Source organism: Miscanthus floridulus, chromosome 1 (genome assembly GCF_019320115.1).
Source record: "Miscanthus floridulus cultivar M001 chromosome 1, ASM1932011v1, whole genome shotgun sequence".
Taxonomy (NCBI): domain Eukaryota; kingdom Viridiplantae; phylum Streptophyta; class Magnoliopsida; order Poales; family Poaceae; genus Miscanthus; species Miscanthus floridulus.
In genome coordinates this window covers 184,852,484-184,865,194 of record NC_089580.1, presented here as the reverse complement: position 1 = coordinate 184,865,194, position 12,711 = coordinate 184,852,484, and the positions used below count along the sequence as shown (strand labels likewise).

The 12,711-nt window shown below is 48.6% G+C and overlaps 1 protein-coding gene across 1 annotated transcript; it reads left to right on the top strand.

Moving 5' to 3' along the window:
* The first annotated feature begins 7,011 nt into the window (after positions 1–7,011).
* Positions 7,012–8,370, top strand: LOC136505111 (heptahelical transmembrane protein 4-like). Its single transcript, XM_066500212.1, has 2 exons — positions 7,012–7,307; positions 7,386–8,370. The coding sequence occupies exons 1-2, from the start codon at positions 7,012–7,014 to the stop codon at positions 8,239–8,241; spliced, it is 1,152 nt and encodes a 383-aa protein (XP_066356309.1). The 3' UTR covers positions 8,242–8,370.
* Positions 8,371–12,711: the final 4,341 nt, after the last annotated feature.

Below are 12,711 nucleotides of genomic sequence, written 5' to 3'. Positions count from 1 at the left end.
TTTCTTGTTCTTGCTTGTGTTCTTCATTGCGCGGGCAAGGATTATCCTTCTTGGTGAGGTCAACTGAATACGTGTCTCAATTGATAACCAGAGGAGTTGTGGTGCTAAAATTGCAGGGTTCAATCTAAAGCCAGATCGGTGTGTCATTCTCCACCACAATGATAGTTACCTATACCTAATGGAAGATCAGGATCCCTATCCCCATTAGTTTCCATGTGAAGACATCATGATTGGCGCGCAGGAAGTCGACGAGCTCGTATTCCTATTTGGCTAGGAGCTAGGTCCTGACTCGCAACATTTTGGGTGGGTCAGTGGGGGTTGATCCCCACCGTCTTGGTTTCCTCGAGTGGATGGAAGGCCATCGAGGAGGTTGGTTTGTTACAGTCTAGGACTACTGGGGTCGATGACTCCCCGAGCCATGGGAGCTCGGACGAGTTGATGACGGCAGTGGCAAGCTCGAAATGCTCAAGGTCGCACATGAAGGCGTGTGAGAAGGTGCTGCCCATAGTGATGACATCGTTCGGTCCTAGCATCTTTAGCTTGAGGTAGGTGTAGTTGGGGATCGCCATGAATTTGGCATAGCATGGCCGCCCCAAGATGGCTTGGTAGGACCCCAGGAAGTCCACCACTTCGAAGGTGATGACCTTCGAGCAGAAGTTGGCTCGGTTGCCAAACATGATGGGCAGGTTGATTTGCCCAAGCGGGTATGCCTGTGCTCCTAGGGTCACACCATGGAACGGAGAGCCCGCTGGGCAGAGTTCCGACCAGGGGATACGCATGGCATCGAGGGTGTCGACGTAGAGGATGTTGAGGCCGATGCCTCCATCCATCAGCACCTTGGTGAGGCGCTTCTTGCGGATGATGAGGTCGATGACGAGCGGGTAGCATCCTGGTCTAGCGATGTGGGAGGGATGGTCCCTCTGATCAAAGGTGATCAGAGATTCCGACCAGCTAAGGAAGGAGGGGACGACCGTCTCGGCGGCACATGCCTCTCTGTAGCGTACCTTGTGCTGACATTTGGAGCAAATGGTGTCAGATCCCACAAAGATCATGATGCATTGCTCGAGGTCAAGGAAGTTGTCCCCATCATTGCCTACCGTACCTCCCTTCTTGGCTGCCGCCTCCTTGTCATTTCCTTCTTTTGGCCCATCGGCCTATCGGAGGAAATGTTTGAGGAGCTCGTAGTCTTTATAGAGGTGTTTGATGGGGTAGGCACGGTTGGTGCATGGGCTATCCATGAGCTTGTTGAAGTGGTTAGGTAGGCCCTGCTGGGGCTATTTGCCCACGCGATCAGCTGCGGTGACCAACACGGTGTTGGTCGGTCGGCACCAATCTTTTTTGTTCTTCTTACCCCTCTACATGGAGAGGACCTCATCTTGGTCCTCGTACTTGGTCTTGCCTTTGTCCTAGCCTCCATTAAAGACTGCTCCAACCACCTCCTCGCCAGAGGCGTGGTTCATGGCGACGTCGAGCAGGTCGTGGGTGGTACAAGGCTTCAGGCAGCCAAGCTTGTGGATCAGGGACTCGTAGGTTGTCCTGGAGAAGAATGTGTTGACGACGTCCGCATCGACGACATCAGGGAGGGAGTTGCATCATTGGGAGAACCTACAGATGTAATCCCATAGGGACTTGTTGGGCTCCTGCTGGTAGCTCTTGAGGTCCTAGGAGTTCCTAGGGCGAACATACGTCCCCTGGAAGTTCCTGACAAAGACCCTCTTGAGGTCCGTCTAGTCGCGGATGCTGTCATGCGAGAGGAATTTGAGCCATGCTCGAACATGTTCCCCACGATGATGGGGAGACATTGAATGATAAAATGGTCATCATCCACCCCTCTGGCTCGGTAGGCGAGCCAAAAATCTTCGAGTCATATACTAGGGTTTATCTCCCCAGTGTATTTGGCAACGTTGGCGGGCGGTCAGGAGTGCTGTGGGAACATCGCTCTCTGGATGCATCGGCCAAAGCACCATGGTCCTAGGCAATCCGGGCTAGGACTCTGGTTGTCTGGCCGGCGACCATGCCTGGGGCGTGTTTCACCGCTCCCCTCGATGGTCCGGCTAGGTCTCGTGTCGCCTGCCCTCACTATCACTCGATGGATGTCATCATCATATTAGGCCTGATGCCGGATGCTGATGACGCTGCGAGCGTCTTGGTTTGGACCGAGCTATTCACACACCGGCGCTCAGTGTGGAGCAGGCGTCGGGTTGGACCACAGCGCAGCTGCGGCCTCTTGTGCCGTGCTTGGTGGTTGTAGCGGTGAGCGGATGGAGCGATCTGTCTGGTGCGTCCCCACCCCTCTGGTGGGGAGAGAGGCTGTGAGTTGGAGTCGCGATGTGGAGCTTTCCGCCTATTGAATGGCAGCGGCTTCCACCAGCGCTCGGAGGTTCCAGTGGACTACTCGCTCCTAGGGGTCGACGGGCTTGGGAACGCCATGCAAAAGCATTGCCACAGCGGTGATGTTTTGGCTAGCCCAAGCGAACTGTGGGGGATCGTTCCCCTCATCCATGATGTCGCGCTGGACCTAGCGGGCGCGACCCCAGGCGCCGCTCACAGGGTTACGCGCTGGGGCGCAACATGCTGTACCGAGTGCGCTGGCGTAGGTGGTGACTGGTTCTACCACCATTATCATAGCTCCTCACCGTGCTCTCGTGCAAGCGCGAGGGCCCCTACACGAGGGTCCGGAGGGGTATGAGTCTGTAAGGGCTCCACCACCACTAGCGGCTATCCCGGAGCGTCTGCCATAGCGCACTCCTAGGACAGACGATGGCTTGGTGTCATGTCGCTCATGCTGGAGCCATCGCTCTCTACCTCGTCATCTAGGAGTTTGTGGAAAGTAGTGGGAGCATAGCTCGCCATTCCAATTAATTCAGATGTGAGAGGGGGTGGTGGCAGCGTCCTTCAGAGCCCCCAAGCATACGCGTCCGTGGAGGATGCGAGGCCATAGGGGAACCGGTCGTACGATGGTTGCGGTGCGAACAACGTAGTCCCTCCGGATAATCGGCGAAAGATAGTAAATAGCGAGTAAACAACAACATGTACATTACTCACAACAGGGTTTGAGCAGAGTGTTTACTCAGAATGAAGCACAGGCACCTCATCGTTGAAGTCGTTTGGTGTCCTAGACCCGATGGAGGGCACCCCCCGACGGGCGTCGGAACGAGTGCCTCCTCGCGGAGGTGTAGTACGTTGAGCCGGTCGGCATTGAAGTCTAGGCTTCTGAAGAGGAAGGCCTGGGACGGTTGGAAGATTGGAGGAACCCACATCCCAACGGGTGGGAGTGCAGGAAACTTCAGCGAAACGAAGCGAGTCGTATCGCTTGAGCCCGCGATGGCGAGGATGGTGGGAAAGTGAGCCATCCGATGACCAAAAAGTGTGAACGTATAGCGTCTTCCCCACGGACGGCGCCAACTGTCGGTGCAGAAAGTGACCAACACGTAAATATTTATAGTCTTGTTGTACGTTGTGATCGGATGTGGCCTAGCACTCAATGACACAGTGTTTATACTGGTTCAGGCAACGTGCCCTACGTCCAGTTTGAGTTAGTCGGTGACTTTATTCCTAAGCCTAGGTGCTTGAAGTTTGTTGTGGGGTTACAAACGGAAGGGAGTAAGATGGGGGGTGCAAGAGGTCCGGTCGGACTCTGGTCTGAAGGGCCAAGAGTGACAGGAGCTTCGCTATGTGCTAAGTGTTCGAGCATGCGCTCTGTGTAGCTTTAGAGTGTCTAAAGCTAGCAAATGGTGAATCAATGTAAGTGAACTGATGGTTGGGGGAGAGTGCATCCCCTTTTATAGATGAAGGGGATTGCCTTACAAGTGAGAGAGGGAGAGTGTACATATGCTAAGTCTTGTTGCCCACGCCGTCGGGTACAAGATGATTGTAGGCGTCTATAACACTGTTAATGTCAGATGCATGTGGAAGGTTGTGTCGTCTTCTTCTGGTATGGCAGACGTCGGTGCATGTCATACTGTTGATGCCTAGAGGCGTGTAGGAGATTTTACCATGTTCGCCTGGTATGATAAATGTCGACGCCCACAACACTGTTGATGCCTAGAGGCATGTGGGGAGAGCCTTACCGTGTTTGTCTGGTATGGGAGTTGATGGCGCCCACAACACTATAGGGCAAATATCGACGCCCACAACACTGCTTGGGTTCTGACATGCCAGAAAGGCTGCAGGGTACCCTTCTGACATGCCCTGTTGGTACTGTCCTGCAGGTGTACAGGGTACGGTCCTCGGTATTGCGGTTGACTTGAGTGTCCTGCCTTACTTTCTCTGTCCGTTTTCTGGTCCTCATCGAGCGGGCGTCCCTGGTCGGTTGGTCCAGTCGGCTCCGACTGTCCCGGTCGGAGAAGAGCTATAAGCAGGGGTTCGATGCATCCCCGGTCGGAGACGCGGGTCAGAGTCGGAAGTGGTGTTTGGCCAGACCTTTCGGTCGGAGAGGCGGGCCGGAGTCGGAAGCGAGCGTTGTTCCTCCTTAGCGAGGCCTTCCGGTCGGAGAGGTGGGCCGGAGTTCGAAGCGGGCGTCGTTCCTCCTCGGTCAGGCCTTCCGGTCAGAGATTGGATCGTCCTTCTGGCCTGTCGTTTAGGTATTTGGGCCGGCCCATGAGTTTGCGCAACGTTGTGTGCTGGATCGAGCCTTTGCTGGGAAGCCGTTCTACGAGGGATCCCGAGTTTATGAACCCGACAATTTTAGACTTTTTTAATGGAGGGAGTATGCTTCATTGTTTGTTTTGGATTGCTATGCATGTTTTTCTGGACAAGTATTTACCTCTAGCTCCGTTACTCTTGGATGGGACGATTCTGATGGGGAAGTAGTGTGGGAGTAGGTGAAAATGATTATAGCAGGGATTAAATGGAGACTTGTGGAACGTTTTTTTTACTCCCGATATGAATGGTTAACTGATCTTAACAGATTTTTGTGTGACAGAGGAATATAGCCCCTTTTTTATTAAAATGAATGAATTACGTGACATATCTACGAGAAAACTCTCGTAACACATATTACAAACCACCAGACTAATGGTGTGTGACCTGAAAATAACGTAACGAGGAAAGATCGATTGCCCTCAACACCCAAGACCTAGAACTGAGCCTGCCATCATGACTTCGTTAGGCAACCTTTGGGTTCATCTTAACTGATTTTCATTAGTATGTGAGTGAATTTTTATTATTTAGGTTAGCAAGAATGATTGTCAAGGGAAAGATGATTTTTGAGCGCTGCCAAACGGCTCATAATCGGGCCAGTGGCATAGAGCGGGGTGGACTCCGGAACGGGGCATAGAAATTTGCTCCCGGCCTGCCGCCCCGTCCGTGCTCGCACGCACCGAACCACGCAGTCGGTACCGCCCACGACAAACGAATCAGGCAATACGGACATCCCGCATTTGTTGCCGCTCCTCCGACGGCGGCAGGGCGAGACGGCGACAGGGCAACGAGTTACCACCAGATGAGAGCCCGCACCATTTTTCTGACAACAAAAAAATCTCGTCCAATTGCTGCCGCTCGCTTCGCCGACGCCGAGTAGTATCATCGTCAGCGCAACAGGACACGCCTATGCCTAATCGTCGGCGTCGCCACTGCTTATGAAATAATGCAGAACGTCGACGCGAAGTATGGCGCTCGAGCCAAGATCCAACCGATGCGCATCGACAACAACGACTGAGACCTCCTCCTTTGCTATAGGAGCGTACGCATAGGACGTATCGATGTGTCAACCGGCAACGGAGAAACACAGGGCCGGGCGGGCCTTTCTCCAACCATCAACATGTTTATTTTGTCGTAAATGATCATGGATTATAAATAAAAATAGTATTTTTCTCTCACACTAAACCAGTCAGCAGTAATAATTCACGATCGTTTCAGTCGAAACGAACAGGCTGCATGTCGCCTGAGACCTAGCTAGAGCCACTAGCGGGCTCCACCGCATGCACACACCACCCTGCGGGGGCGGCGCGGCCAGCGATACTACTTTTGACAAGGTCGCGAAAGGTATCCTCCGAAAAGGTATATGGTATGGGTACTTCAGTTCAATCATACGGTTGATCGACGATTCTACCACCACTTGCGCCTCATTTTAGTGTTTCATTATGATTCTGTTTGTTTGTCTTATAATTCGTATTTTTTAATATATTTTTTTAGTCGGAACAATATTTTTCTCTCACGATAAATCAGCTAGAACAGTGTTTCAGCTTATTTTTTCAGCGAAACCATCGGTGCCTATGTTGACTAGGCTTGCATTACAGCTCGCGATTTCTGGCGTGCCGCCGGCAGAACCGCTGGCCGGCCGGCCATTGTTGCTGCTTTCAAATGTCAAGCGTCGGATCGGAGCTCTTGACTTCAACAATCAAACGCAGCCGCGCCGTTTCCGTTTCTCTGACGAGGCTCTGCTTCGGCGCCCGCAGCTGCCCTGGTTGGCTTCACGTGCCTTTGCTAGCTGAATCTCGTTAGGTTGTGCCCTGGTGATTCCTACTTAACAAATTATTAAGCCGCCAAAGGTGAACTCTGGCCGTGCTCGCCGTACCGTACCTCGCAAGTTCCTCCACGCCTCCCTGGCCGTGACTCTGACTACGAAGCTGGTTCTCATTTCCCACGAGCGGAAAAATGGACAGCAGCAACTGAAAATCGAAGGAAAATCCAGCACTGACTAGTAGCACTATACAGCGATCGAAAGAGGCGAACATCCACGTCACCACAGGACAGGTGCTAGGCTACTACTAGCCACCATGACATTGACATCACCCGGCTCGATCGTCTGGCGGTCCACTCCACTAAAACCCGCGCCAAAAACTGGACCGTGGCCACGCATAGAATTTCGTCCCATTTCCCACATGCCGTCCCACTAATCGGACCGGTTCACCATCACAAAACTCCCGTAATATTCATATTCATATTCACACACAAAAAGGCTGTGTGTGGCGGCCTATTTAAACCCAGGAAGCCAGCGCAAGCATGCAAAACACACCTCCTCCATTCTCCAACAAGCAAGTGGCACAGGACAACCGTCAACTCTCGAGAATGGCTTCCACGGTGACGCTGGAGAAGACGACCACCATCCAGAGTGATGACGCGGGTGCTGTTGGATCGCCCAAGACCACCATGAGGTCTCCTCTCCTGACGAAGAAGAAGGGGGCAACAGGTGGCGCCAAGGGAAGGTGTTGCGGGCACAGGTGCAAGCTCGTCAGCTACGACAAGCTGCCGGAGTTCCTCAAGCACAACGAGTTCATCGTCGACCACTACCGCAGCGAGTGGCCCATCAAGGAGGCTCTCCTCAGCGCCTTCTCCATCCACAACGAGACCATCAACGTCTGGACGTAAGTGTTGCATCAGTGTTGGTTTCCTCGTACTGGCCGGCGCTGCTTAATTAATTCATCGGATCGCATCTCCTGCAGGCATTTGATCGGCTTCTTCGTCTTCCTCGCGCTCACCGTGTGCGCCGCCACGATGGTCCCGACGGAGTACGAGTCGCCTCACATGGCGACGTCGTTCAAAGGCCTGGCCAACATCACCGGCAACGCAATGGTGCTGAGGAGCTACAGCGCCGACGACGGAGCGGTCTTGGCAATGACAATGAAGGCGTTCCGCAACGTGTCCGTCGAAACCGAGGCCGCCGCCGTTCTGTCAGACGGTGCGGCGGGGCACGGCCGTGTCCCGCGGTGGCCGTTCTACGCGTACCTCAGCGGCGCCATGTTCTGCCTGCTGATGAGCAGCGCGTGCCACCTGCTGGCGTGCCACTCGGAGCACGCCAGCTACGTGTTCCTCCGGCTGGACTACGCGGGCATCACGGGGCTCATCGTCACCTCCTTCTACCCGCTCGTCTACTACACCTTCCTGTGCCACCCTTTCTACCAGGCTCTCTACCTCGGCTTCATCACCGTCTCCGGCGCCGCCGCCGTGGCCGTCTCCCTCCTCCCCGTCTTCGAGAGGCCCGAGCTGCGGTGGGCGCGGGCGGGGCTGTTCGCGTGCATGGGCATGTCGGGCCTGGTGCCCATCGTGCACAAGATGCTCGTCTTCGGGGATCGCCCGGAGGCCGTGCTCACCACGGGGTACGAGATGGCCATGGGAGCCTTCTACCTGGCCGGCGTCGTGGTGTACGCCACCAGGGTCCCCGAGCGCTGGATGCCCGGGCGGTTCGACCTCGCGGGCCACAGCCACCAGCTCTTCCACGTGCTCGTCATCGCCGGCGCCTACGCGCACTACCTCGCCGGACTGGTCTACCTCGGCTGGAGGGACATGGAAGGGTGCTGATGAGGGCCTCAGTCCTGACGGCGACGCACCAAGCTGTAGAAATTTGACCGGCTTTATTACTTTCCGTTGACTCTTTTTTTTTTGTTGAATGGTATTTCTTGTTTTATCCTCTCTTTTTTTTTTGCACAAGTGAACATACATGTACATGTAATGTAACAATTCAAAGAGGTCTGTAATAACCAGATCAATTGAAGTCGAATAAATGGGAAATTGCATAAATAATTATGAGTTTTGCTATTTATCAGTCAACAGATTTTTGTCCTTGAAATCTGTTGAATTTTGGACCATTGGATTTGCTTTAATATTTGTGTTGCTTGTGTTCTCTTGTATCTGAAACGTTTTCGTTATTGGGTGTAAAACCGCACTTGAAGAACCCATACCCAATTAACTTATCGAACTCCGCGCCGCCGCTACTGTTCCCTCCGTGATTCCCAATGTCTGCAAATTCTCCTCCCTTGTCTCAATTTATTTATTGTTTTCGGTTTTCGTGTTATAAATTTAACTCAATTTATAGAAAATATGTACAACATTGGTATTTTTAAATAAATTTATTAAAAAACTAGATTCAAAGATCTTTCCAATGATATCAATTATGTATCATAAATATTAATATTTTTAATATATATTTTTTCAAAGTTATTTTTTGAAAAGTGAAAACGGCAAATATTTTAGGATGGAGGGCATCTCTATCTCTCTTTCTCTCGATCTCCAGCACACCCACTCGTCCTCCTTTTCTTGGTCTTCCAGATGCAGATGCGTTTGCTGATAGCTGCAAGGAGCTTCTCTCCTCTAGTCCCTGTTCGCTGACCACCAAGGCCTAGATCGAGATTTTGGATTTCGTTGTTTTGATTTTCTCTGTATGCATTTTGCTCACTATTGATTCTTCACCTCCCCTGACCCAGATCCGGTATGTAGATTGCTGGTCTTTAGGGATGGCAACGGGGCGGATTCGGATCGGGTGGAGTCTCTGTGCACTAGAACCCGAAACCCGAAATTGAAACCCAAAGCCGCACTGAACACAGATTTGGGTGATAATCCGTCCCCAAAACCGAACCCGCGGATACCCGAAACCCGAATGAATACTCGAAAACTGCTTTGTACGGCGACATAGTAAGAGAAATAAGGACTTTCTATAAACATATGCATGATATATATATACACATATTCACATGTATAAACAAGAGGCAACAAATAATAAATATTTTCATGAGTCAACTTAGAATAAATTTAATAATATAAGTAAACAAGTTATTATTAGCATATTATAAAACATGAGTTTTAATTCCAAATGATTTATTTCAGATATCCATTGGATATCCACGGGTGAAAAACTAAACCCGAAACCGAACCCGATTGGTTTCGGGGCCCCGAACCCAAAAACCGTGGGTGAGAAATCATCCTCGAACCCGAACCCGCGGATATCCGACCCGAAACCGCCCCGTTGCCATCCTAGCTGGTCTTGTTTGATTTTCTAGGTGTTATCTGAATAGGTCGTTTTTTTTCTTTTTCCTTATATGCAGGCATCATTTAGTCCATTTGTTTTGCAGCCTTCTACTGATCAGACACTTCATTATTCAGGTTTTTGTGCGTGATTCATCAGACTCTGTAGGTACTCACGCCTTCTCACTCTCCCCTGAACTGTGCCAAAAAAATTGATGCTCATATTCCTAATTCGTGCGGTGTGCTCGAAGTTTATGTGGATCTATGGTGTGAGTAGTATTGAGTCTATTATATTTCTGCTTGAGTAGGTGTGTGATTTGTAGCGAGGCTGGGTTAGGGAATCTCCTGTAGCTTGGTGCTATGGCAATCACTGCTAAAAGGGGCTTTAGCCTACCCATTTTTAGTTTGATGTTTGATTATTTGCCCATTTTTAGTTGGATGTCGATTATTTGATGACAGGTTACTAGTTCTAGTTCTCTATTGCACCGTTGTTTGGCAAATTTTCAACTAGGTTTCTACTGTTTATTTCGTTTATTAACTGAATGTGCTTAACACAATGCTATATGCACCTTTGTTTTCTACTGTTTATTTCGTTTATTAACTGAATGTGCTTAACACAATGCTACATGCACCTTTGTTTTTTATATTTATTGGTGTGCTCTCAGCTTTGTCTGGTGTTCTTTTGCTTTTTTGTTTTTGTTTTTAGGGACCAAAAGAGTAAAGAGGTGTATTGTTGATGATTTTATGAGCTGATGATGTTTGGCTTGTGGTTTCAGGGTCAGCTTCAGTTTAGGCTATTTACTTTTTAGCTTGGTTGCCTTACTTTATGTTTTGAACTTTTACATTCTTAGTTAATTGCTAATGAGTGCATATCTATGTTTGATGCTCAATTTTTCAGTTTGGGCCAGAGTTGTTCATATGATTTGGATTTTCTTGTTTTGTTTCAAGTTTTATGCAGTGTTCTTGATCCCAATCAATTTGTGGTTCAATTAGTCTGTTGCTTTGTAATTGTGGTCTATTAAGATTTAGTTTTGTCAATTTGTGGGTTTGATTTGGGGATTGTAGGCCAGGCCGCATGTATAATTTGGGGATTTTTGCTGTCTCATGTGTCAAAGCCAGAACGCCTGACAACAAGGATATATATGTGTGTGTTGTATGTCTTCCTGCTTACTCATAGCTTTGGATTTAGGACTGATGTTTGTCTTTGCAGATTGTGTTGTATCTTTTCATTTGTTTCGCAATGCTATGCTTTCTCTGATGCCATTTTCCTTTTTTTGCAGTCTATTTGCTATTGCTGGTGCCTGAGGAGACCTTGCCAGAGTTCAAGTCAAAGGCAACTGGAACGGCTGTCAACTGGTTGAAATGGTTGGGATGAAGGTATACCTATTTTTGTATATAGTGTATATTGTAGAATACTGCTTTTTTAGATTATCTTGACTGTTGTTGCATGTTGTTTCATTTGTGGTTCAGTAGATCCACTTGTGTTATATCTATTTGTGTTTGTATCTAGACTGGTTTTTAGTTCTTCTTAGAATCATAACTTGGATTTAAGTGCTAGATATTAGTGGAGTGCAAAGGCTTGATTTTGTTTGTCCACCATTGTGCATTTTGAAGAAATTGGCACGTGATTATCCTAGTCTTACCTGTTGAACTTGGACCGAGTTCAATCAAATATAGATTTATTTTCTAGACTAATTTGTGTTTTTGGGAGTGCATTTGACATATAATACATTTAGTTGCATATGGGGTTGCAACTGTATACTAGAACTATTAGCAATTGCCTGAATAGCTCTGTTTGCTACCACCAGGTGGATAGGGTGACATTCTAGTGTCTTGAGTTGAAATTGTATGCATTTTTAAGCATTTTTAATTGTCTGGTACGATTATTTTGTACCATCTTGTGCATGGTGATTTTTTTATCCATTTTGAGCTTGCAATTTCACACTAGGTGCATGTGCAATTAGCTACTGGTTTTGTCCGCAACTTTCAGCGTGTATGGTTCACGAGGCCTATCATATTATAGTCTTGTCATCTAGCAATTGATCTGATTTGTCCATGGTAGAGGGAGAACAGAGATTATTAGGCTGGTGCGTGTGTTTCTCTTTCTCTCTCTCTCTTGTGTGTGCGCGCGCGTGCGGGCGTGAGTTGCTGCGTAGGTGTGAGTGGTTGTTTTTATGGGCTTTATTTTGGGCTATTTGTGGGCCTTTCTTTAGGCTTCTCTTTTTCTGACTGTGGTAGGTAGTGTGTGTGTGTGTTTCTCTCTCTTTCTCTCTGTGTGTTCATGTTTTTTGTGTGTTTTTATGGGCCTTCTTCTTTTTATTTTTTTCTGAGCCTCTCAGTTGTGTGTTAGTTGGCCCGTTGATTTTAGTTTCTGTGTGTGAGTGTGGATGTGTCCGTTTTTTGGTTTTCTTTGTGTGTGTGTATGCCTGCTGTTGATTGAGCTAATTTTGTTTTTTTTTTCTTTTCTTTGGTTTTCTTTGTGTGTGTGTGCGCCTGCTGCTGATTGAGCTGATTTTGTTTTTTTTTCTTTTGCATTTGATTTTATGTAGCTGTTTTTGGAATGTATAATGCTGGATTTAAGGATGCTGATCCATCTTATCTTTGGCTCAATGTGTCTTTTTGATTTGTATGAGATTTGTTAGAATTTTTTTAAGTATTGTGTCATGTTTCTTTGTTCCCAGGTATCTTTGTTATTAGAGTGTTACTTTTTTCTATATTTGCCTAGGTTGTTTTGAAGAATTTTTTCTCATAATTGATTGTCATTAGCTCTGAATGTGTAAGAGTAGAGAATTTTTCTGAATTTGTAGGATGTCTGAGATTGGTTATTGTTTTAGGACTTTTTGTGCTCATGTTTCGCTAGTTTTTCTTGCTACCTCCTGTTGTCGTTGCTTTGAATCTGAGTCAGTTCAGTTTGAGTCTAGTTTGAGTCGGTCGGTGACTTTATTCCTGAGCCTAGGTGCTCGAAATTTGTTGTGGGGTTATAAACGGAAGAGAGTAAGATGTGGGGTGCAAGAGGTCGGTCGAACTCGG